This window comes from Protopterus annectens, chromosome 10.part0 (assembly GCF_019279795.1).
Source record: "Protopterus annectens isolate FY-2018-M chromosome 10.part0, PAN1.0, whole genome shotgun sequence".
Taxonomy (NCBI): Eukaryota; Metazoa; Chordata; order Ceratodontiformes; family Protopteridae; genus Protopterus; species Protopterus annectens.
The window spans coordinates 834715474-834739334 of record NC_056744.1 but is presented as its reverse complement, the minus strand read 5'-3'; the positions used below and the strand labels follow the sequence as shown (position 1 = coordinate 834739334).

Here is a 23861-nt window from a genome sequence, read left to right as displayed (position 1 = left end):
TTAGAGGCAGAGGGGGGAATGCATACATGAAGAGAGAGTCCCAGGGGAAGGTCAAGGCATCCACCTTCCATGCTAGGTGGTGATACTCCCTGGTACAGAATTTCTTTAGCTGGTGGTTGAGGTGCGAAGCAGAGATATCCCACCTCTGGATTTCCCCACACTTGAGTGACTTGCAAAAAGATCTTTTTGTGGAGCTGCCATTCATGGGTGCCCAGTAAGTGTCTGCTTAAGTAGTCTGCCAGGGTGTTGTTGATCCCTGGTAGGTACTGGGCTATTAGGTGCAATCCCATGGAGGTGGCAGTCAGCCAGAGGTTCATGGCTAGCCTGCAGAGGGTAAAATGGTGTCCCTCCCTGCGTGTTGATGTACCACATTACTGTGGTATTGTCTGTTTTGATTAGGAGGACCCCTGGCCTGAGATGGGGTTGGAAGGATGTCAGAGCCTTTTGCACTGCCATCATTTCCTTCTGGCTTATATGTAAGGGAAGGTGCTGGGTATCCCAAAGACCTTGGGTGCACCTGCCTGCTAGGTGGGTGCCCAAAGCAATGTCTGAGGCGCCAGTGGTGATGGTCTGCCCGGTAGGGCAGAGGATGAAGGGGAGATGCTGGTTCTTGGCACAGGCCTCTGCCCATCAGAGAAACTCGGCCCTTATACAGGGGATCAGAGGCAGAGAGGTCTCTAGAGGCTAAAGGTTCTTTAGATACTACTGAAGTTTCCACATGGGAGCAGGAACTTCCTTGCTGTGAGGTGACTTTTGGATGCCAGCTGGGTAAAGTAGAGAGGCAGGAAGCTCTGCTTTTCTGGGGATAGGAAGAGCATTTGGGATGCTGTGTCCAGCAGTGCTCCCAGGAAAATGATCCTCCTGGAGGGTGTTTGCTTTGATTTCTTCTCATTGATGGTGAGCCCCAAGGAAGTTAGGAGGGTTTTGACAAAGAGGAGGACCTGGAGCAGCATTTCTTTGCACTCTGCCTGAATGAGGCAGTTGTCCAGATAAGTGTAAATCTGTATATTTCTCTGTCTGCAAAATGCTATGTCCGGGGCCAAACATTTGGTGAAAACACTGGGAGCAGTAGATACGCCAAAGGGAAGAGCAGAGAACTGAAAGTGCTGTGAGCCTGCTCTGAAATGCAGGAATTTCCTGCAGGACTCCCTTATTGGGATGTGGAGGTAGGTATCTTTTAGATCCAGGGTCACTAACCAGGCATTTTTTGTCAGCAGATGCTGCAAGGTTAGCATTTTGAATTTGGAGACCACCAGGGAGGTGTTCAGAATGGACAGATCCAGGATGGGGAGCCAAGTGCCTTCCTTTCTGGGAACAAGGAAGAGCCTGCAATAAAAGCCTTTACCCATTTGATCTGTGGAAACCGGTTCTACTGCCCCCATGGGATATGAGAGTCTGGACTTGTTTTAAGGCCTCTGCCCAGTGATTTGCAGGTAAGATTGGGTACCCTCTGGGAATTGGGAGTTTGCTGAAAGTGAATATGTATCCCTGAAAAATTATCTTTAAGACCCATTGGCCTTTGGTTACAGACAGCCAATTTTCTTTGAAGAGGAAAAGCCTTCCTCCGAGCTTTTGGTGGGTGAAAGGATGGCAGGGGGGTTGTGGGAGTCATTGAGAGTTTTTGCCATACAGGGATGGCTTAGAACTCCCTGCCTTAGAGGCAGAAGTGGTCCACTGTTTGGTTCTCTGTTATCCCTGGGATAGAGACCTGGGTGGCCTGTCCCTGTGGGTTTAGCTTGCCCCTGTCTGCTAGGAGCAAGAAAGGACCAGTGCTTAGAGGGAAAATTCCTGCTGAATCTAAGAGGTTGAACCTGAAAGAAATCTTTTACTGCTTGCATAGATTTTGCTTTGTCTGCCATCTTTTTAAGCACCTCTTCTGCTTTTTCTCCAAACATGTGGTCTTTATGCAAGGGTGCATCAATTAATTTAGACTTGACATGATCGGGTAGAGGTTGTTCCATCAACCATGCATGTCTCCTAATGACAGATCCAGACACTGCTGCCCTGCTAGAGGCTTCTAGTACATCATATCCACAGTGTAAAGAGTGCTTTGCCACTTGACAAGTAGAGTGCAATAAATCTGCTAACTCCTTAGAATTGGCACAGTCAGGAAACATAGAAATCTTTTGGTTTAATAGTTCCAACGTGTGTTGTTGATATTTTAACATATGGAACTGACAGTTGAGAGCTCCAATAGCTATGGTTGCACAGGTGTAAACTTTTTTACCCCATTTGTCCAGAGCTCTGGCATCCTTATCAGAAGGAGTAGGATTATTTGCAGAACTAGCCCTGGCTCCTTTAGGTCCCTGTGTAATGACATCCGGGTCTGCAGCAGAATTTCTGTACAGGTATTTGTGAGAGTCCGGTACTCTGTAGTACTTGTCTGGTTTACTGGGGGGTGGGAAGGCAACAGAGGCTAAGCTGGATTCATGGAAAACATCATCCACCACTTCTAAAATAGGGGGGATGGCCAGGGCCTGTGCTGGGGCAGGTCTAGAAATTCTCTTAGCCTTTTCTTAGACTGAGGGGAAGTCCTGAGATTCCCATTGGAAATGCTCGCTGAGGGGGTGGAGGGTTTCCCCAAAGGAAAGGTCTTCTGGTGGGGAGAGAGAAGGATTCGATTCCTCTACATCTGAATCCTCATAAGCGGTCAGAGGTGGTTGTTCCTCTTCAAAATCTGAATAATCAGAATCTTGCTCTGTCAATAGTTCAGGAGAAGGGTGTCTTTTCCTTTTACACGTTGTGGGTTGACTGCCCCTGACAAGGGAAATAAGATCCTCCCCCATCTTAAGCATTTGGGCCTGGGGTGGAGAAGCAGGAGTAAAATGGTGACAAGAGGTAGATTTTCTATGGGTGGCCTGGCTTCTAGGCCTAAGGGTATTCATTGGTCTGAGAGAAATGGTAGTGGGGTGTAAAAACATTTTTTGACTAGAATCGGTAGTGCGAAAGACCTCCTCGGAAGCCGGTGCCTGTGTCACGGCTCCGGACCCAACAGAGGCAGAGACAACCAAAGGCTATGAAGACGAAGATGATATCTGTGGCATGAAAGGGTCTTGGTAGAGGCCTGTGTAGCTATCACACTGGGCATCAGGGGCTGTGAAAGCACCTCACTGAATTATGGAGACTTGACGACCTGCTTAGCAAAAGAGTCGTCGAAAGGGTTAGCCTTGTGTGGTCTGTCTCTATCTTTAACCCTACATTTTTTTGGAGGCTCTATGGATTGTTGGCTGATGGACGCCATCTGTGAAGATGGTGGACAAAAACACCTGTCCACAAAAAGAGGTCTATGATGAATGGTTCTCGCGTTAAAGAGGGCACAGAACAGGCAATGGGTGACGTCGTGGTCTGGGCCTAAACAAGTGCACAAGCGAGACAATTAACTTTTTCAGACATCGGTTAGTGCAAGAAAAAAAGATCCCCAATGGGGTACTTAGCTTTAGATGTTTTCAGCTGTGATCTAAGCTCTGGTAGCAACCGACTGGCACACTTGCAAACTGCTTCTGCTACGGGCTCCACAGCAAGGAAGACTGAAGTAATGGCATCAGCTGGCTTGCATAGCACTGACGACCTACAGGTGACGACTTCTGATGCAGAAAAACACTGACTCTGGCTTTCGGGATGGCCGAGGGCTACCACAGCAGGGATAACCCACAGGTGATGACTGCAACAGTGAAACACGAAGAACATCTAAGCTAGTAGCAACAGGACTGAGACAAAGTTATTCCATGGAATAGAATCCATAGAAAAGTCAAGACCATAGGAGGGACACTGGTGTGACTACATGTATGAGGGAAGAAATACAATGCTACTCAATGAAATACGAGGGCAAGGAGGGAAGGGAGAGGAGTAAATACTTTCATATTGTTAAGGTAGGGTATATAGACAGCTGGTGGACAGGCATGAATTTTATACCTCAAAATACAAATAAATGGGAATGCTGGAAGAGACATTTAACTGAAGACCCATCTGCTTGACTTGGTTATAACTCACGTGGATATAAAAGATCCCACGGCACCTAGTGAAAAGAGTAGGGGAAGTTTTCTAATGCCCTGGCTAAATTTCTCCTTGCAGTATAAACACCACCTTAGGTCTCCCTTAAAAACAGGCCACTAGCCAAATGGGAAAAGCCCAGTTAAAGGCAAATGAAAAATAAATAATATAAAAATTATTAAAAAATAATCATGAAAATGGAGAAGCAAGAAAAACATGGTAATAGGGGAGTTTGACTCACTTAAAAAGACAAGAGTTCCCCAGTATCAAAATGTCAGGTCTGCTCCAGCATCAAGGGTGGGAAGAAGTGATACAGCAGAAAAGATTCCACAAATGCCTCCTAAACCTGGTGGACTTCTTTGAGACAGTTACCAAGGCATTAGACAAGGGAAAGGAGGTCCACACAGCCGACCTAGACCTCACAATGGCTTTCAACACCATTCCCCATTCTAGTATTATAGACAAGTTCACCAGCTTGAACATAAACCCCTACGTCACGAGATGGGTTGCCAACTGGCTTCTGGATAGAACCCACATGGTGAGAGTTACAGGCTCTATGTCCGACTCTAAACCGGTTACATGTGGCATCTCCCAGGGTTCAGCCCTAGGACCCCTCCTGTTCGGTATATATTTCTCAGAGGTACTGGCAAGCATAAGAGGACTATGGCTGACCAAGTTCGCAGACAACTGCAAACTAGGGGCCATAATTGATTCCCCCAGCTGATACAGACACCCTCCAGAAGGGTCTCACTGAGACAGCTACCTGGTGTCAAAATCATGGCCTCAAACTAAATGCTAAAAAGTGCATAGTCATCCCCTTTGGAAAAAACAAAGTACCCACAAACTACTACATAGGTGGTAGTCCCCTAAATACAGAAAATGTAATAAGGGATCTGGGGACCCAAGTAGATAGTAATCTCTCCTTTGATAATCATATTTCCAAGGTGGTTAGAAAATTCTTCTATGTGGCCCACCTAATCACAAAAGGGTTCACATCAACAAAAGAGGTTATTGTGCCTCTCCACTCGTCACTCATTAGACCCATCATAGAATACAACACCCGATTTGGGATGTACCTTACAAGACACCTGCAACAGCTGGAAAGACCACAAAAGTACCTCACCAAGAGGATTACTGGCCTCAAACAGATGTCCTATGCAGCCCGACTCAAGAAACTCTAGCTGTACTCGGTTGCATACCGCTTACTCAGAGGTGATCTCTGCCTGACATACAAGGCCATTTCCAACCCAGAACTGATGGACATGCTCCACCTAAAAAAAAACAAATCCCAGAGAGCCACACGCTCTAGAGATATAAACCTCACCACAATGATAAATAGGACATGCTGGAGGGACAGATTCCTGTCCCAGAGACTCCCCGTGCTTTGGAACAGGATTCCAATATATATCAGGCAGAGCCCCTCACTAACACTCCAAGAGAAACCTTGACGGGTGGATAGGAAACAGAAAATTTACCTCGAGGATCACTGCAGTGGCTCTGCTGGACAGTTGTGCAGGGAACTAATGGCCCTGCCGGACAGGGGCACAGGGAACTAATCTAAGGGGGTGGTGAAAAACAACACATTCTGGCTAGGCTTATAAATGCCCTTGGGCAGATATCCTACTACTTACCTATGAACCTATGAACAAGTGGACGAAAGAACAAGAAAGGTAATAATAGTAAACAATGTGCTCTGCACTTCAGAAGAGGTAAGATGGTAGAGGTAAAATGCCGCTTTGCTAGTAGCAACCATGCCACACTACTGTTAATTTGAAGACAGGTCCAGCAAGAACAGAAGCAAGACCACTGACATAGGGCTACAGGGATACAGACTATGCCAAAATAACAGAGACACTGACACTCAGCCTGGAGTGATTGGGACAAACAAGGGTGAAAATGACTTATGGAAGTCAGAAATATGGAACAGTTTTGGCAAGAAAGAATAGAAAGTCAGAAGGAATGAAAAGGCCTACATGGTGGAAAGAAAGGCAAGGAGAATACTAAAGAATAAGTAAGGAGCCCTTACAAAGTATGGAAAGGACCAGAGAAATACAAAAGGACAGGGAAAAGGCCTTACAGGAAAGTTGACGAGTACAAAAAGGTTACCAGGAAACTAGAAAGAAGGCAGCTGGGGAAGTCAAGAAAGCCAAGGAAAGGTTTGAAAGGGAAATGTCAATTAAGAGCAATTATAGATATCTTCCTTCTGGTACTTGGGCAGAAGTGTAAGTTTGGGAAAACTCGTATTTACTTATTTTGACATTGTTGATTTCTTTGGCCCTACTACACATGCCCAACTACAAAGGGGAACCAGAGAAAGAAAAGTTCCCATACAATCTACAGTAAAATAATTATGGAAGGAAGGCAGGGCCAAAAGGAAGGAGAGAAGTAGGCTACAATTCATTTTTGTGTAACTGTTTACAGAGAAGAAAGGATGAAAGGGTTCTGGCATGGGAAAGGAACATGATGGTTATTAGGAGGAGATAAGCAGACAACAGTGGTGCGACTGCATTGGAGTACTGGGCGTAGTTTGTTTTGAACATGGCACAGACTTAACAGAAATAGAGTACAGAGGAAGGTTAATAGGATTTTTTTAAAAAGCTAGAAGGAATGATGTATAAGGAGAGGCTAAACAGACTAGAACTCTACCCTCTAGAACCTAGGAGGAAAACAGGGGCACAGTACAGGTACAAAGGTAACAGAGTCATAACAGGGATCACAAGTCAACTCTACGGTGATGAAATGATGGGGAATAAAGTAATCCTACCTTACAATTAGGAGGGAACAGCTTTAGACAGGACATGAAAAGACAAGTTTTCAGTAAAAGAAAGTGGACACGTGGTAGGAGCTTCCTGTAAGTGTGGTGCAGAACAAATTCAGTACTGACAGATTCCACAGGGCTCAGGACAGGTGCATTTGAATGGATAACTGCAGTGTGCTAGCTGCAACAATCATGCAAACTAGACAAATCTAGTATTCTGCAAGCAAAACATTATGTATGTAATCTGTTTATGTATTGTATTTATTTCTCTTCATTGAGTGGTGGAATCCCAACAGAGCATAGCCCAGTTTTATTATTGGCCCTGGCAGAAAAGCTCCAAACTTCTTTACTGACAACAAAGTAACTCTTAAACAAATTGATAAGGCAGATGAGAGATGTAATTACACAATGTCACTGGAGGCAAATCTCACATACAAGCACTCATAAAACCAGTCAGTTGTCAGTAATGCACACACTACACTCACCATATGCAGTATGGATCAGACACAGACACACGTATGCTGAGGCTCTTAAATGTAATATTCCTAAACCCCAAAGACCTCACAGGCATTGCGCTTACAATAAATAACCTCAGCAGTCCTAAATGCACTCGGTCAAAACAACATCTACCACAACACACACAGCCACATTTCATGGAGCCTCAGCTTCTAAGACCATAAGGCAAGCCACCACAGAATTCAATATTTTTGGTGACAGGTGACTTCACTGAGGGACCCACAGATGTCTCACTTGTCAGGATCAATAAGGAGAAAGTCATAATCAATTGCCTATTAAGGGCCAAGATCTGCCAGTTCACAAATACACTCGGGTCACTGGATCGCAAGTACCAGTATGGCTCATTCATAGTCGTAACTGCCCTGAAACATACCTCTTTGGAATATATGAAGAGAGATGTGATGGAGCTCTTGGATTACATGTCCCAAGCTGGTATGAGCCTTGCACTGAGCATAATTCTACCTTCTGCAAGGATGATGCCATGATATGAACAAAAGATGATAGACTTAACAATTGTCTTAGTTTTTGGTGTCACTCCAAGAGTGTATAATATATTTGTCAGCATGGGAGGATATGGTCAACAGACCACACTGGTTTGTCAGGGATGGTCTGCATCTGCCTCCTCAAGGCTTTTTAATATTAGCTATAATATTGTCTTTCCCTACTGTGACTTTTTTAGGCAATGCCAAACTGGCAAACCTTTCAACATAGCATAACCAATCCTAGAAAACCTAAAGGTGTTACTGCACAAATATGAAACTCCACTACCTCCAAGCTCTCCTTACCCTGGAGAATGCAGACATTTGTGCAGTTACAAAGAGATGGTTTAAAGGCCACAGAGAGCAGCTCAGCAGTGCAAGGCTACAGTGGCTTCCACACATTTAGACTGGATACAGCACAAGCAAGGGCTAAAGGTGGTGGTGACTCAATTTACATCAAAAACAAACCTCAAGGCTGGTCAAACATGATGATTCTCTTGAGTTTATCCACATCCAAATCATCATAGGCAAAGCTCTGTGCCATATCCTTGCAAGATACAGGTCCCCATCTTTGCCTCAGGAAACCCATAACACATACTTAAACTTACTGGACACATTCAGCATTTGACCCAATATATTCATGGGTTATTTCAACTATCCCACTACAAAGCAGGAATCTTACACAACCCCGAACATCCCACTACAAAGCAGGAATCTTACACAACCCCGAACTTGCAAGCCCAGAGATTCCTGACCTTTGTCAGCACAATCACCCTGGGCCATACAGTCCACATGTCCCCATGGGAGCGATCATACTAGATCTGGTTCTTACTAACATAGGAAAATGTAGCATCCCCATCTTTCCCCCTGTGTAATGTCTTATCTGGTAAAGTCTGACCATAAAGCTGTCTTCTTTGAAATAAAAAATACCTGGAACCTCTACCAACCCTGGAACATTTACAAACTATTCTAATGCAAATATCCTGCTACTAAGTAATAACCTTGCAAATTTTCAAGCACCTCCAAACCTTGAGAATACTGCTGCCTATGCAGAATTGTTCACAGAAACACTGCAAAATCATGTTAATAGAGGCAATGAGACAGCTGTGCCTACCAAGAATAAGTACAGAACAAATACAATCCCAACATTAACAAGTTGTATAACAAAAGGAATAAAGTCATGGCAAAAATTAGAAAGTGCAATGCCCAGCAGCATAAAAACTCAATCTAAACAAGGAGCTCAGAGAGCAACTCAAGCTTACCAAAGCCAGATTTGAAGTAATAATAGTCTCCCACACCAAGGACAACCACAAGGCTTTTTTTAGCTATGTCTGCAACTTCAAAGGCAATACACAACAGAACTAATTGCAAATGGAGACACTGAGCCAGAAGATATAGCAAATATACTGGCAGACAAATTCCACTCTAGTTATATTCCCCTCTCTTTTCCCTAGCCATCTATCAGTAAATGCCATCGAACATACCCCCCCCCCCCAACTATCACTGAAGAGTAGGCCCTTGACATGATCTCCAAGTCCATGAATACTGCACTGATAGGCCAAAATAATATTTCAGGATGCCTCCTAAACAGCATGAAATATGACCTGCCAGGAACCACTAATCTCCAGACAGGCTTCATTCCTTGCAAATGGAGAACTGTAACAGTCATCCCTCTACACATCAATTGACCCTGGTAAATAAAGACCTATAAGTCTGACTAGTCTCATGTACAAAGCTATGAAAGAATTATCATAGAAATTGTTAACAATGACAAAGGAAATCCTCAGACACTGGATCCAACCCAGTTTGGTTTCATCAACGGCAGATCATACCAATTAACCTGGTGGACTTTTTCGAGAAGATGACCAAAGCAATGAGTGAGGGCAAAACGGTGCATACTGTCTACCTTCAATTGACCAAGGCATTTGATACAACACCCCACTTGGGAATTCATGGCATTAGGTATAAAATCCTGTTATCCACTGGATAGCAGGGTGACTCACAGACAGGATGCAAGAAGTTTTGATAGAGAAGTCAACCTCTACAAACAGCCTGGTCACTAGTGTAGTCTCTCATGACTCTATGCTGGGTCAGCTCCTTTCTGGCACCTACTTCTCTGAAGTCAATGCCAATATCAAGGGTCTCTGGCTAACCAAATTTTTAGACAATTACTAACTAGGCACAATCATAAAATCCCCCCAAAGACACTAATATCCACAAGAAGAGCTGTCTCAGAGAAATAACTGGTGACAGAGCTATGGTCCAAAACTCAATGCCAAGAAATGTATAATAACTCACTCACTCCAAAGGAGCTCAGGAAGTTTGCGCTGCAACTTCCAATGGGTGGAGCCTAAGCCTTTTTACAGAATCAAATTATGTCCTCACATTTCAAACAAATGTTCCTATCTCTGGAACCATAGGGGTTAAGAAAGTACAAATGGCAAGCTCTTCAGCACAAACTGTTTTTACAGTGGTAGTATTCTTTAGGTTTTAGGTCTTAAACTGAATTTTATAAGTCACAACAAATACAGTAACTATTACATTTGTAATATTTTATTAACAATTTACAATATCTCACCAACCAAGCAAGTTACTCACATACTGTAAGCAGGATTTTATTCATCTAGCTGAGAGCTTTCATATGAGGCTAAGGGGTTCTGTCTGTGTTACTTGGTTGTTGAGGTATTTAGAAAAATGTGAAAAGTATATATATGCAAATTAATATCATAAAAACAACAGTTAATATCTATGTACCTGCATTAGACAGAGGTGAATTATTAATGCAGTTGAGTTTTCCATTGTGTCAGCTTTAAGATCAAATCTCTTAAAACCTTTACATACCATGGTTTTGGAATTATTGATGCAAATATGAATAAGCAATATTTGGCACCTAGAGGCGTCAGTAGGAGGTAACTGCCAATGCACCTGGAGGCATTACTCGGGTGTAATGAGATAATATCCTTTGGGAAATTGGCTACCACTGGAAACTATCTCACTGATAACACACCCCTAAGAGTAGACCCAGAAGTCAAGGAATTTGGGGATGAAGACTGTAACCTGGCCTTCGACCATCGTGTGTCTACGGAAGTCATTTTTTGCTATACAATTTATAAGTAATCTATGTTAAAGGAAGTCATCGTTCTACTCTATTTGTCAACCAATCAATGAGTACAACTCCTTCTTCAGTATGTACCTGACCAGGCACATGCAAAAACTGGAACATCTACAGAGGTTCCTCACAAAAAGGATACAGAGTATAAACAACATAGATCACTTCAAAGCCCTATCCGTGTACTTGGTCTCCCTACAGATTGTTGCGGGGCAATCGATGCCTGACATACAAAGTATCCTCAGACAGATCCCGCTCTGATGGGCTGTACATATCTGCAAAACAAATAGCATCAGAATTACTTGATCAAGAGATTTAAAACCAGACTTGTGGAAAGACAGGTAGGTGTCTCAGAGACTACCCCTTCTCTGGAACAGGCTTCCCATCAATGTGTTCTTCCCTACTCCAATTCAAGGGCAACTTGGACCAGTGGATGTGGAACTGGAAATTCACCCATGGTCTGGCACCTATGAGCCTAATGGACAGAGGCAGCCTGCAAATTCTTAACTACCCAAGCCCCAGCCCAGATATACCCCTTACAATAATCTTAAGGTTCCTAAAACCTGTTATATACATTTGGGATACATGGCTAGGCTTAAAAAGGCCCCTGTGGTTATTAGCCTAATATACACATATGAACTATACATTTTTAACAACTGCAATATAATATGCAGAATGCTTAAAATTGTGCAAATAAATATAAAAAAATATACAAAAATCAAAAGCAGATAGTAAATAGTAGAAAACATTCAGAAAAGAATCTCTAAAATGAAGTTTTACTAAAATCAAATAAATTACACAGTACATAAGAAACACAATAGATGTTCCTTCCAGTTTGTACAATTCTGGACAAGAAGTCTGTATTAACAATATTATGTTATGCATGTACAGATTACATAATTAGCATAGCATAGTATTCACTGACAGTTCCTGGCACTGCAAAGGAACAAACAGTTTCAAGTGAGTTAATATGGTCTGCCTACTCATGTCACAGTTGTACAGCTGAGAGGCAATAAAGGCATCAACTGCCAACAATGCTCGACAGGCAATGTCATCAGGGTGTACAGCAAGGCTCACTGCGGATAAGTCATAAAACAGAATTCATGGAAGAGAAAAAAAAAAAGAGGTCAGTGATTATGTAACAGCAGCCAAGCAAATAATATCACATTCATGTGCGAGACAACTGCTTTCATGCTTTTGGAATTCTGACACTTGAGAGTGACAGACAGCTTATTTCAATTTTGAGACAATGTAAAGAAGACAGCACCTCTATAGTGACTTTTTTAAAAATAACAAGGTCTGTGAATTCAAATTTTGCAGTTCAGAATGGAAGCTACAGGAAGGTTTATACCATTTTAGTAATAATCGTAAAGAACAACGCTTATCAGGTTTATCAAAAATATTGTGAGCTGCTATAAGTTGGAGAGAGACAAGGTGCTGAATTGGCTGTATTTAACATAGCTTTTGCAAGGAGCTACAATATTAGGAACAGCTAAGAATGTTAACTACAGATTTGCCTATGACACTATATGATTTAGTGAGCAGCATGGAAGTAACTGCTCTAAGGACAATTCTTGGAACGGGGAGGCTGACGAATAGATACATCCGGGCAGTAATGATTCCTGAGGTTTGTACCTATATAAAATTCCTATTTTCTGATTACCTCAGATAAAGTACAGTTGTGTAATATCTTACCATAACAATACATGTCCTGCTTCTCTCTGTTGCAGCATTTCTTAGTAAAGGGATATCCTGACAAGGACTGGCAAACATCAGACCAGCATACCAAAGCCTTAGCACCTTCCAGGCACCATATATACCAGATGTATGTCATACGTTTAAGGTGTAGGGTACTTGCATGATAAATGAGTATCTAATCCTCAGAACTGAACTGCCCAAGGAGAACCAGAGCAACCCAGGAGGAAAAGCAAGTACATGTGCATCCAGAAAGGGAAGAAGGAGTCTTCAGCCAGAGGGTAGGAAACGCAGCAAAACACAGTGAAGTAAGGGAGGACAGAATACTGCACTGTGAGAAGTAGGACATCTACTGTTATGGTAAGATCTTACACAACTGCACTTTCTCTGAGGTAACCAGAAAATAGGAATTTTATATAGGCACAAACCTTTACTTACTGACTCTTCAGCAATCATTACTTCCAGGATGCACTGCGTCCTTCCTTATCACTGTTGCAGTATTTCTTGCTAAAGGGAGAGTGCAAAAGCTACCGGAGAGGATGGAAGAAGGAAGCCACAGACAGAGGAGCCCTCCAATAAACCAAGCATAATGATCCTGTCAAAATCACCTCTGGCCTAGAAATCACATCCAACTTGTAGTCTTTAGTAAAGGTGTGTACAGAAGACCAAGTAGCAGCTTCCACACTAGAACTAGTATTCAAACCCCTTGAAAAAAGCACAAGAGGAGGCCACAAACCTAGCAGAATGAGCACAAACAGAATAAGAAAGCTCTTTAATATGGAAAATTATAAGCAAAAAGAAATGGCCTTAGGAATTCAAGAGACAGTTTGCTTAGAAACAGCTAAACTCAATTTCTTGGAATGGAAAGAGAAAAAAAAGTTGCACAGATTTCCTTATATCCTTCGTCTTATCCAGGTAATATCTGAGCTATCTATGCAGATCCAACGTATGAAGCATTCTCTCACGATTATTTTGTGGGGAAGGGAAAAAAGAATGAATATGAATGGTCTGATTTAAAGACAAATCATTAACTACCTTGGGCATAAAAGAAGAAAAACTTTTATCTTTGTGAAAAAACAAAAAAGGGAGAACTGCCAAAAGTGCCTGAAATTCAGAAACACCCTCTTGGCAGAAGTAAGATTATATTATGCCAGCATGTAAATAGCTGTACCCCATAGGAACATGTGCAGAGCAAACCCCAGAAACAAATCCACCTAGCGGAATCATATCAACAAGCTTTACAATAAAAGGAAAATAATTTTGACCAAAAGTAAGAAGAGTAATTCCCAGAATTTTACAGCCCTTGTCACAGAAATAAATTCAGGAGTTTAATAAAATCCACCGAATACAAGTTTGAGGCTGCAATAGCTATCCATGCCAAAGACAATCACAAGACATTTTTTAGTTATTTTCATAATCTCAACAGCACAATGCAGCAATGTGCTGAGCTGATTGTGAACAATGTTAGCTACACTGAAGCTGAAGATATAGCAAATCTGCTGGCTGATAAACTTAGCTCTAACTTTACCACTTTTTCCCCTCCACCTGTCCCTTAAAACATACCTGAAACTGACTCACCTCCAGCTATCATACAAGACCAAGTCCTAAAAAGTGCCATCAAAAGCTAGGAAATCTGCATCGATGGATCCTGACAATATTCCCAGATGCATCTTAAAGAGCATGAAGCACGATTTAGCTATACCCCTAACACTGTTCAATCTCAGCCTCCACGCAGGTTTTGTACCAAGCAAATGGAAAACAGATGCAGTCATTCTCCAGCATAAGGGAGGACCTTCCACAGACCCCAACAATTACAGACTCACAAGTCTGACCAGCCTAATATGCAAAGCAATGGAAAGACTTATCATGAAATCAACTAATCAGTCAGTTAGGACATGGGGAACTTCCAAACAATGCACCCATCTCAGTTTGGTTTTATCAGGGGCAGGTCATGCTTATTCAGCCTGGTGGATTTTTGTAAAAGGTCACAAAAGCAATGAATGAAGGCAAAATGGTACACTGCAAACCATGTCCTGGCCAAAGCTTTTGACACAATTCCCCACTCGGACATAGTAGAAAAGTTAAACAAAGTGGGAATAAACCCCCTTGGCACCCTCTGGATTGCCAATTGGCTCACAGATAGGTAAAATCAAAATAGGGAAGTTACCTCTACAAGAAACCATTCACCACTGGAGTCCCCCAGGGTTGGGACCTCTACTCTTTGGCATCTACTTTTCTGAAGTAAAGATCAATATCAAAGAGCTCTAACTGATTAAATTTGCAGATGACTGCAAGCTAGGGAAAGCCATTGAATCCCCCTAGCCGTCCCACAGGAAGGTTTGTATCTAATAAATAACTGGTGACAAAATCATGATCTAAAACTAAATGCCAAAAGAATGCATTATTTTATCCTTTGGGAAGTCACATATCCCAGGGAACTATCACAGTGACAATACTCCCCCTAAGAGTTGACACAATTGTTCGGGATTTGGAAACTTATGTTGACAGTGACCTAACTTTTGACCAACATGTATCTATATTTGTAAGGTTCCTTCTGTATTGTACAGCTTAAAAACAGAGACTTTGTCTAGATATAGGGATGTCATTATCCTCCTTTACTCACCCATTAGGCCAGTCACTGACTATAACTCTCCTTTTGGCATGCACCTGTCCAGACAAATGCAATGATTGAAACACCCACAGAGATACCTTACTAAAAGGATACAAGGTCTAAACAACATGTCCTAAATTAACTGACTTGAAGGCCTGTCACTGTAGTTGGTATCTTACAGTTTGCTAAGAAGTGACCAGTGTCTGGCATACAGCGCATCTCCTGACTCATTACTGATAGATTTAATGCACGTCAGCAGTCAAGTGTCATCATAAAAACTTGGTCTAGGGATCTAAACCTGTTTTGCAACATCAACAGAATCGTTTGGAGGGAGAGGCATATTTTGCAGACAATACTGCTGCTGTGGAACAGACTCCCCAGCCACATAAAATAAAGTTCGTCCCTGTCCATTTTCAAGCATAACTTAAATCAATGGATAGGAAACAGAAAATTTACCCCAGGACTGCCCCCTGTACTATTAATGGACAGAAGCAGCTCCTAAATGCTTTATCCCATGTATGGGTCCCCTCAAATTACCTATGCTATGGTCCCAGTTATTCTCATTAGGGGTAATATACAATTATCGACCATGGGATGGGTAAGGCCAGTCTGTAACCAAATGGGATAGGTTATTTCAAGCACAAAAGGGGAGATTGCCTAGGTGTAAAATGGATCACAAGGGCAGCTAGCTTAGCACTTACCTAACATCCACCAACAGGACAGTCTTTCAAGTATAGGTCTGCAAAGAAGAAGCAACTGCAGTCTCAAATGGTGTCTAAGTTAGGAATAGACTTTTGGGGGGCATGATATGAAGGATGCCTTTCAATAACTGACTTCAAATCAAAAAGAAAGGGGTAGAGTCAAGAGCAAACAAATAGAGATGGCTGACAAATAAGCTTTAACAGATGAATATTCCAAGCCAGAATTGAGAAGCTCACACAAATAAGAAAGAACAGTAGGACTATGCACAGAAAGAGGGCCCAGTTCATGTCTACAACACCAAATAGAAAATGTCTTCCATTTAGCTACGTAGGATTTTCTAGTAGTGGGTTTTCTGGCTTCCTGCAAAACCTTAAGCACATCTTCAAAAAACCGGTGTCTAAAAGGAATCAATACCCTATCACCAAGGAGTCAAATGAAGGTTGAATAAATTAAGGTGAATGAGAAATCCCTTCTCCTGTCTGAAAAGATCCATCCTATGAGGTAACATGTGATGATTGCCTCTGGTCAGATGACAAAGAAGGGGGGACTGGTGCAGTCTTGTGCAAGAGTCTTGGTAACATAGGAAGAGGGGGACTGGCATACAGAAATATCCACTTCCAGGAAAAAGATACGGCATTCACTTTTTATGCCAGCAAACTTGGCACTCTGGAACAGAACCTAGGAAGTTGCCTGCTAAGAGGAGAGGCAAAAAGATCTACTTGAGGAGTACCCCACTGATGGAGAATGTCCAGGAATACCTGTCTATTAACTATTCATCCGTAAGGATCTGCCCTGGACCTGCTTAGATTTTCTGTCACTAGACTGTGTTCTGAGGGAATGTAAACTGCCTGAAGGGTCAGATGATTGTAAATTGCAAAATACCAAGCTTGAAGATCCAGTCACAAAGAATGTATGATTTTGCGCCCCTTACTTGTTTATGTACCACATAACCATCATGTTGTCTGTGAAGATTCTCAAAGGACCTGGGACCCAAAAATGGTGCAAAGTATGAAGAGCCAAAATTAGAGCGCTCATCTTTTTGATGTTGAAATGGCCCTCCCGTTGCTGGGAAGACCAAACCCTCTAAACCCGGATTCCTTTGCAAGAAGCTCCCTAACCCTGATATAAAGCATCTGTACACAAGTCCTTAAAAGGGGAGAGGAGCCTGGAAGGCAGGCTTGGATTCAGAGAAACATGATGAATCCACCAGTGGAACTCAAGTTTGAGGCAAAGCAAGAGATGGATGAAAAAATCCGGAGGATTGTAGTGTTGAAGCCAAACAGGTTTGAGATAGAACTGAAATTTCCTCGTGTGGAGTCTGGCAAAGGGGACCATAGTTATGACAGATGCAGTGAACCCCGGAACTCCAAGAAATTCTCTTGATAGAACCTCTGGAAGTGGAAGAAGAGACCGTAAATACATATCAAAGAAAGGACCTTAGAATAGGAAACAAATCAAGTATTGTCAAGGTCCGAATCTTGCAACCCAGGAAAAACTTCATTCTGAGAGGGGTCAGAACAGACTTTTTGAGAATTAAAGTGAACCCCACACTGCAGAGCAGAAGCATAGTATTTTCTAGATCCTGAAGCAGAAGCTGGTGAGATGGGGCTTGAATCAGAAGTTCGTCCAAATAATGGAAGATTTGAACACTTTGAAGTCTGCAGAAGACTACCACCAAGTCTAGACATCCAGTAAAGATTCTTGGAGTAGTAGCTGTAGAAAGACCACAAAGCAAAGCCGAGAACTCATAATATATGGAAGAAATAGAGAAATGTAAAAATGCAAACATTTCCTGAAGATGGAGTAAATATGTATACCAAACTACTAGGTGTTACTACTGGTGACGATCTCAAATTTGACTTGCATATAACTAAGACTATCAAATTAAACCATTCCTAATAAACTCTACTAGAGCCAAACTTGCCACCATATACCTCATACTTTCTCTTCTTTATGCCTCACCTATTCTAATTAACCTAAGCTTCACCCTGAAAACCAAACTTGAACAATATTACAACATAACAAAATTTGCCACTGCCCAACATCTTAAATCTCATCACTGCCTTTCTCCTAAACAACTTAACTGGCTTGAGCTTCCATAGCAAATACACATGAACCAGCTACTCCTAACTCAAACTACTCTACAACCTCCTAGTCTCACCAGCCATCTCCTCCGTCTTAAAATACTATCTTCCTCATCGGGAGCTTCCATCTTCTGGCAAACATGTTGTATCGATTCATAAATAAATAAAATCCAGTGGTTACAGTCGTTACTCTTACTGCATAGCTAAAACTTGGAATAACCTGCCACCTACTATCAGACAACTCCCACACTAACAATCTTCCAGGTTCCTCCTTAAACATCTTTCCACATCTTGGTTATGCTCAAGTTCCTCACCTACCTTGCTTTTAACTAATATTAACAGCTGGTATTTTTCCATGATTTCTCCTTGTAATCACCTTGTATTCTCAACTACATGCTAAGTTGCTCTCTAACTCATAATTTACTCACACTGGAATAACCCTGCACCTAACTATGTATTTGTTAGTACTAGCAATACTGAAAAAATATATTCCATTATCTGTATAAATTTTTGCACAAGTAATTTTTTTTCTTACTGTTTAATGTCTATATCTAGGATGTACTTTTTACTGCTTGTAACTATCCCTGTATCAGCTTTTTATTTTAGAAATCTGTAGAGAAGTTTATTTCTTCTCAATATTAATGTTCTTGTATTGTATATAATTGATGTGGAGCTTTTCTTCACAGGTCTCCATTGCAAATGGGTAATCTGTACCCAGCTGGACTTTCCTGGTTACCAAATGTCAAATAAACAAATAAAATAGGAATGCGAAGGTAAGCATCCTTCAGATCTAGAGGCACTAGAAAGACCCGAAAGAGACAGAGGAAACAGGCACTCAAGATGCATCTTGAAAAAGCGATTTTTTCAAAATGGGTTGAAAAAGGAGAGATCCAGAATAAGCTTCCAAGAAACCTCCTCCTTGGAAACCAGGAACATTCTGGAATAATCCCCTTTGCCCTGGTGAGAGGGAGGAACAAGTTGAATGGTTCTTTGCACCAACAGGTCTTGTAGAATTGAAAGAAAGTGAGGACACTGGCAACAAGAAGGTTGGGAAATGCTCAAAAAAGGAGGAAAGGACTTCAATATCATAAAAATAACCTTTCTGAATGATGGAAAGCACCCAGGAATCTGTGGTGATGTTGCAAAAGACAGTCAGTGTGAGAGGAAAGGGAAATCTGGCCAAGGGGCAGAAGTGGGTGAATGTCAAACAAAGACAGAGTTGTCAGGAAAAGAAGGCTTATGACCCTTAGTACCCTGAGAAGGCTTAACAGAAAAAAAACACTCAGATTTCTTAATGCTGGGAGCCTGTTTCTGCTGCCTAAACACAAAGGGGGATTTAGATGGGTAATTCTGAAATGTAATAACAGTTGAAAGGAAGACCTGTTTAAATTCCTAGAAGACCTTCCCCTTATCCTTCAAGGTCTTCAAAAGCTCAAAAGCAACACAGCCAAACAGATTCTGATTGTCTAAGGAAGAATCTAGTAACCTGACCTCAATGTCTTCAGGGAGAGACTGTAACGTCAACCAGGAATATATTCTCATAAAAAACCCTGACATAGCCACTATAGAAGAGGCATCAGCAGCATTATAACTGCATTTAATACAGTGATGAGCTGCCTGGGAAGCAGAGCTCAAAAAGGAAATGGCAGAAGACTTGGCTTCGGAATCAGGCCTATCAGACAGAACACCCCCAAGTTTAAAAATAACAGCTTACCTATAAAAAACTACTGATAACCTGTCATATAAGTCTGGAAATTTGTGGCCCTAACAGCTAATGTGACATATGTATAAACTTTTTCCCCCATACCTGTCCATAGCCCTACTGTCCTTGTTAGAGGGTTAAAGTTTGGAAGAGGACAGTAACGTAAAAGGCTCATCAGTAGCCAGTGAACATCATTGTAGGGTCAGAAGATGTACAAAAACTTCTACACCTCAGGCACTTATGGAGCCTGACAAGTTTCTTTGGTGCAAGAGACTATAAGCTAGGAGTCTGGGAAGCAGAAGAAAAAGTATCTGAGATGGCATCCAACACTGGAAGGAATGCAGAAGGCCAGGGTGAGTCAATTTGCAAGAGGTCATAGCACAGAATATGCATCTGCATATCAGAAATTTGGGAACAGTCCTACTTAAAATGTTCCATCATGTGAATAACAAAGTCCCTAAAAGATAATTCCTCACTGAATGATCAGGAAAGGGAATTCTCTTCCTCAGACTAAAGGGAACAGGGGAATGGATCTGAGAAGAGTAGGCCAAGAACTCTTCTCCATATCCTCTTCAGAGGAATCAAAATCCTGACAGCATTTAGAACTGGTAGAAGACCAGGAAACAGAGGAAGGAACAGATTGCCCCTGAGGAGCCTTAAAAACCATAACAGCTTTGAAAAGTCCCTGCCATTCTTTGTGTGGGTCCTTAGCCAGGTATTTTTTTTTTCTATTTTAAAGGAACATCAGCCCTTACAAATGGGGGTGGGGGGGGTCAGGACCCTGCCTGACTTCAAAAAGGGAACCAATAATTTATTCCCCAACAAGAATCTGGGGAATTCACCTAGGTCCCTCCTAAATAATCAGTCATGGTTTCCCTCCTCATCTGTAGCAGACATAGGCACAGCCTCAACAAACGTGTCGATAGGCAGATCTATGTCAGCCTCCAACTGGATCATGACAGAGGAGGATCGCATCAGAACTAGATGGACCTTGGGTTCTTTATCCAACCCAATGGGCATGTCTGGAAGAGACTGGACAGCAGAATTCTCAATGCACATCTTTAGACTTTTTCTTAAATGGTGACTGAACTTTCGGGTGGGTGGCTTTAGAAACCATGATTTCCTCATCTAAAAGCTTCAGACAATGGTTTTCTAAATAGATAGAAATGTAACACAGACAGCTATGCAGTATCTTTGGTATAAATGCCTGACAAATTTCAAACATAGTATGATCGTGGGTAGCACCTAGACAAAAAAGCACTTCTTGTGTCTATTTTTATGAGGAATCTGTCTCCCCATTCTCACTTTCCCTTCCTGGATGACATGTAAAAGGTAATACAACCAAAGGAGAAAAAATGGAAGGAAAAAACCCTGACAGGATACTTATCTTTCAATGGCTCAGTAACTGAAGCAGAATGGCTTGCAGACTAAATTAAAAAGTAGCATTCGGACAGGTATCAAAGTGGTACTGAGGATTAGGTGCTCATACGTCACTTATGAGCAGACATAAGAGATGTCTAATGTAAGACACCTGAAAGGTGTTAAGGCTTTGGTATGCTAGCCGGATGTTCAGCTATCCTAAGCAGGATATCATTTTAGTAAGGAATACTGCAACAATGAAAAGGAAAGGCAGCAATATTTTTGATAAGCTGACAGGACTTTAGATCACATTCAGAGGAATAAACAGGACTTCTGAAGTTGTACATCACCTTCAAGAACGTAGCCCCTCTACCTCCAAGTGTAGCCCTACCACCAGCCTGGACAGTGCACGTTTCTGAAGAGCATACATTCTTGATACTAAAACCTTCTGAAATGACATGTTTAAGCAAAAAAAAGTCCTTTTTAACCATCATGATATTTCTGGAAAAAAAGCCATTTACCAAAACTAGCATGGAATTTGGAAAAAAGCCATTTAACAAATCTGCAAATAAAAATATGCTAAATAAAGCTTTAAAAATAAAATCTATAGCAGGTATATCTCCTTCTATAAAATGTATAAAATAAATAGAGAACACCAATGCCACAGAAAAACAGTAATACCCAAGAACATGAAAGTATCAGTTCCTATTACATGAACGAACTTTTCAAAGTTCGAATTTCATATGGCTGACACCATATGATCAAACTTTGAAAAGTTTGAAGGTTAAATGTAACGGCGCCATACAGTGCAGAATGGGAGAATTTCCGTTTTCTGCACTGAAGTGTGATCTCGGAGTTGGTATATTTAAGTAGGGGAGGTGTGGGCGGGGCGGAGCCCTCCACTTGGGGGTACAGGGGGCTTGCCCCCTGTTAGGAGCATTAAGGTAAGTTTTATTTATTTATTTTTTTATGTTTTATTATATATTCGAAGTTTCAAACTTCGATCATATGTTGTTGAACATATGGGATTCGAAGTTTTGAAACTTCGAATATATAATATAGACCCGAAAGTATTAATCTGAACTTGACAGCTGCTGTTTTTATGGATATTTATGTAAAGAAAGTCAACAACACTAAGTGAGAATGGCATGGCTTTAGTTTTTTCTACATTTAAGTTAAGGCCAGACAGCTTATTCTACCCGGGAATGTTTAGTAGCTTAACATGCAGATATTGAATCATCTGCATTTGCCCTTATTCTGACCAGTCATACTGCAGAGTATAATGTTTACAGAGTGACAGGTCCAACTGCAGATCTCCATATGGAAATGGAGCAGAGTTCCAAACAAACATACTGAAATGTCAGGGCAATAATTATTTAGTAAAATGTTTTCATGTACCAAAAAAAAAGCCTTCCTTCATCTCTGATATGACCAACACTAGTCATTTCTAATGTTAAAATTAATCAAATCTCGCAAGTGTTGTGTCTCAACAGACCTATTTTATTAATTATCCAGTTTTTGAACTAGTTTCTTACTTACCTGGAGTGTACACCCAAACACGCCAATCATTAACATAGCCACAGACAAATAATCTGTAAAAACATCCCACCAAGGTTTAAGCACTCGAAATGCTGGCTGCTGTTCGGAGAACTGACGGAATTCAGTCACAGGAATCATTTTTATTTCTGTAAAATACAAAGCAGATTATTATTATCTTAAAGAAATATGGTAATGATTTGCAGAATACAGAGTTCACAGAAATGTATTTATTTAACTGCTTTTAATGTTGGCTCTTCTAGACCATCAAGTCCCTGTCTCTCATAATTTTTTTTAAAGTATTCATTTTGTGTCTTTAAACCTGGTAAGCCCTTTATAAACTCTGGCATTCTTTCAGTCTGAATGATGGCCAAAATTAGATTCTGACCATCAAAAATTAGACTCATTTGGGTGGCAGTTGACTAAAGCTGCAAAAACTTTTCTCATTACAGACATCGCATTACAAATTTCTATAAAGCATACATTTATTCAGTTAAATAAAATGCCAAGATTGCTAGATTAGCAGTCATATTCCTAATTGTGTTACCTAGTAACAAATGTGCACTGCTACATATAATTCACGATTCTGTGGTGCAACTACAGGATCAGGGCTGACATTCTGAAGAGTTTATCTAAGATAAAAGGTGTGTGTGTGTGTGTGTGTGTGTGTGTGTGTGTGTGTGTGTATGTATATATATATATATATATATATATATATATATATAGAGTTGGGGGGGTTAAATCAGGCAAATCAGATGTAATCAATATTCTGGCATCTTAGGTTACTTCATTGAATGATAGTACTGAACTGAACCTGTACAATCGCCCATCATTCTGAGGCTCATTATTTTTATTTTATTCATCCTTGTTGACCGGGTTATTTCTGCTAGGCTAGTGAGGATATATTTATATGATTAAGGGAACTTTGGCCAATGCATTGGGTAACTTCCCCCTACTCTCATAGGTGCAGGGGGATCCTTTACATCCATATGAGTTACCACCAACTCAAGCAGATGGGACCTCAGTTTAACATCTCATCTGATGAATGAAAAATACAGCAATGCAGCAACCCCCTTGTGCTGTACTACAGTATAAGCAATCAAGCTAACTGGTGTAGGAATAGAACCCATACCCTTCTGCACTAAAGGCAAGAGTGCTGCCTGTTGTGCCACAGTCATTGATGAATTTAACAGCAATTCTTGAAATTAAACTGCCTCTCTGACAACAGCAAGTACCATCCCTAGCTATGGTTAAGACATACATGTACCATAGATGTCCCTTAAGGCATAAAGGCCTGCTAGCTAGAAGAACATGAGGTGT

At 41.4% G+C, this 23861-nt stretch overlaps 1 protein-coding gene across 1 annotated transcript in view; it reads right to left on the bottom strand.

Moving 5' to 3' along the window:
- Positions 1–22690, bottom strand: part of LRRC8C (leucine rich repeat containing 8 VRAC subunit C) — a 77033-nt gene extending 54343 nt beyond the window's left edge. Inside the window, exon 1 of the mRNA XM_044085644.1 lies at positions 22545–22690. Coding sequence (XP_043941579.1) covers positions 22545–22682 — 138 coding nt within the window. The 5' untranslated portion in view covers positions 22683–22690. The remainder of the gene's footprint in view (positions 1–22544) is intronic.
- Between the last annotated feature and the right edge of the window lie 1171 nt (positions 22691–23861).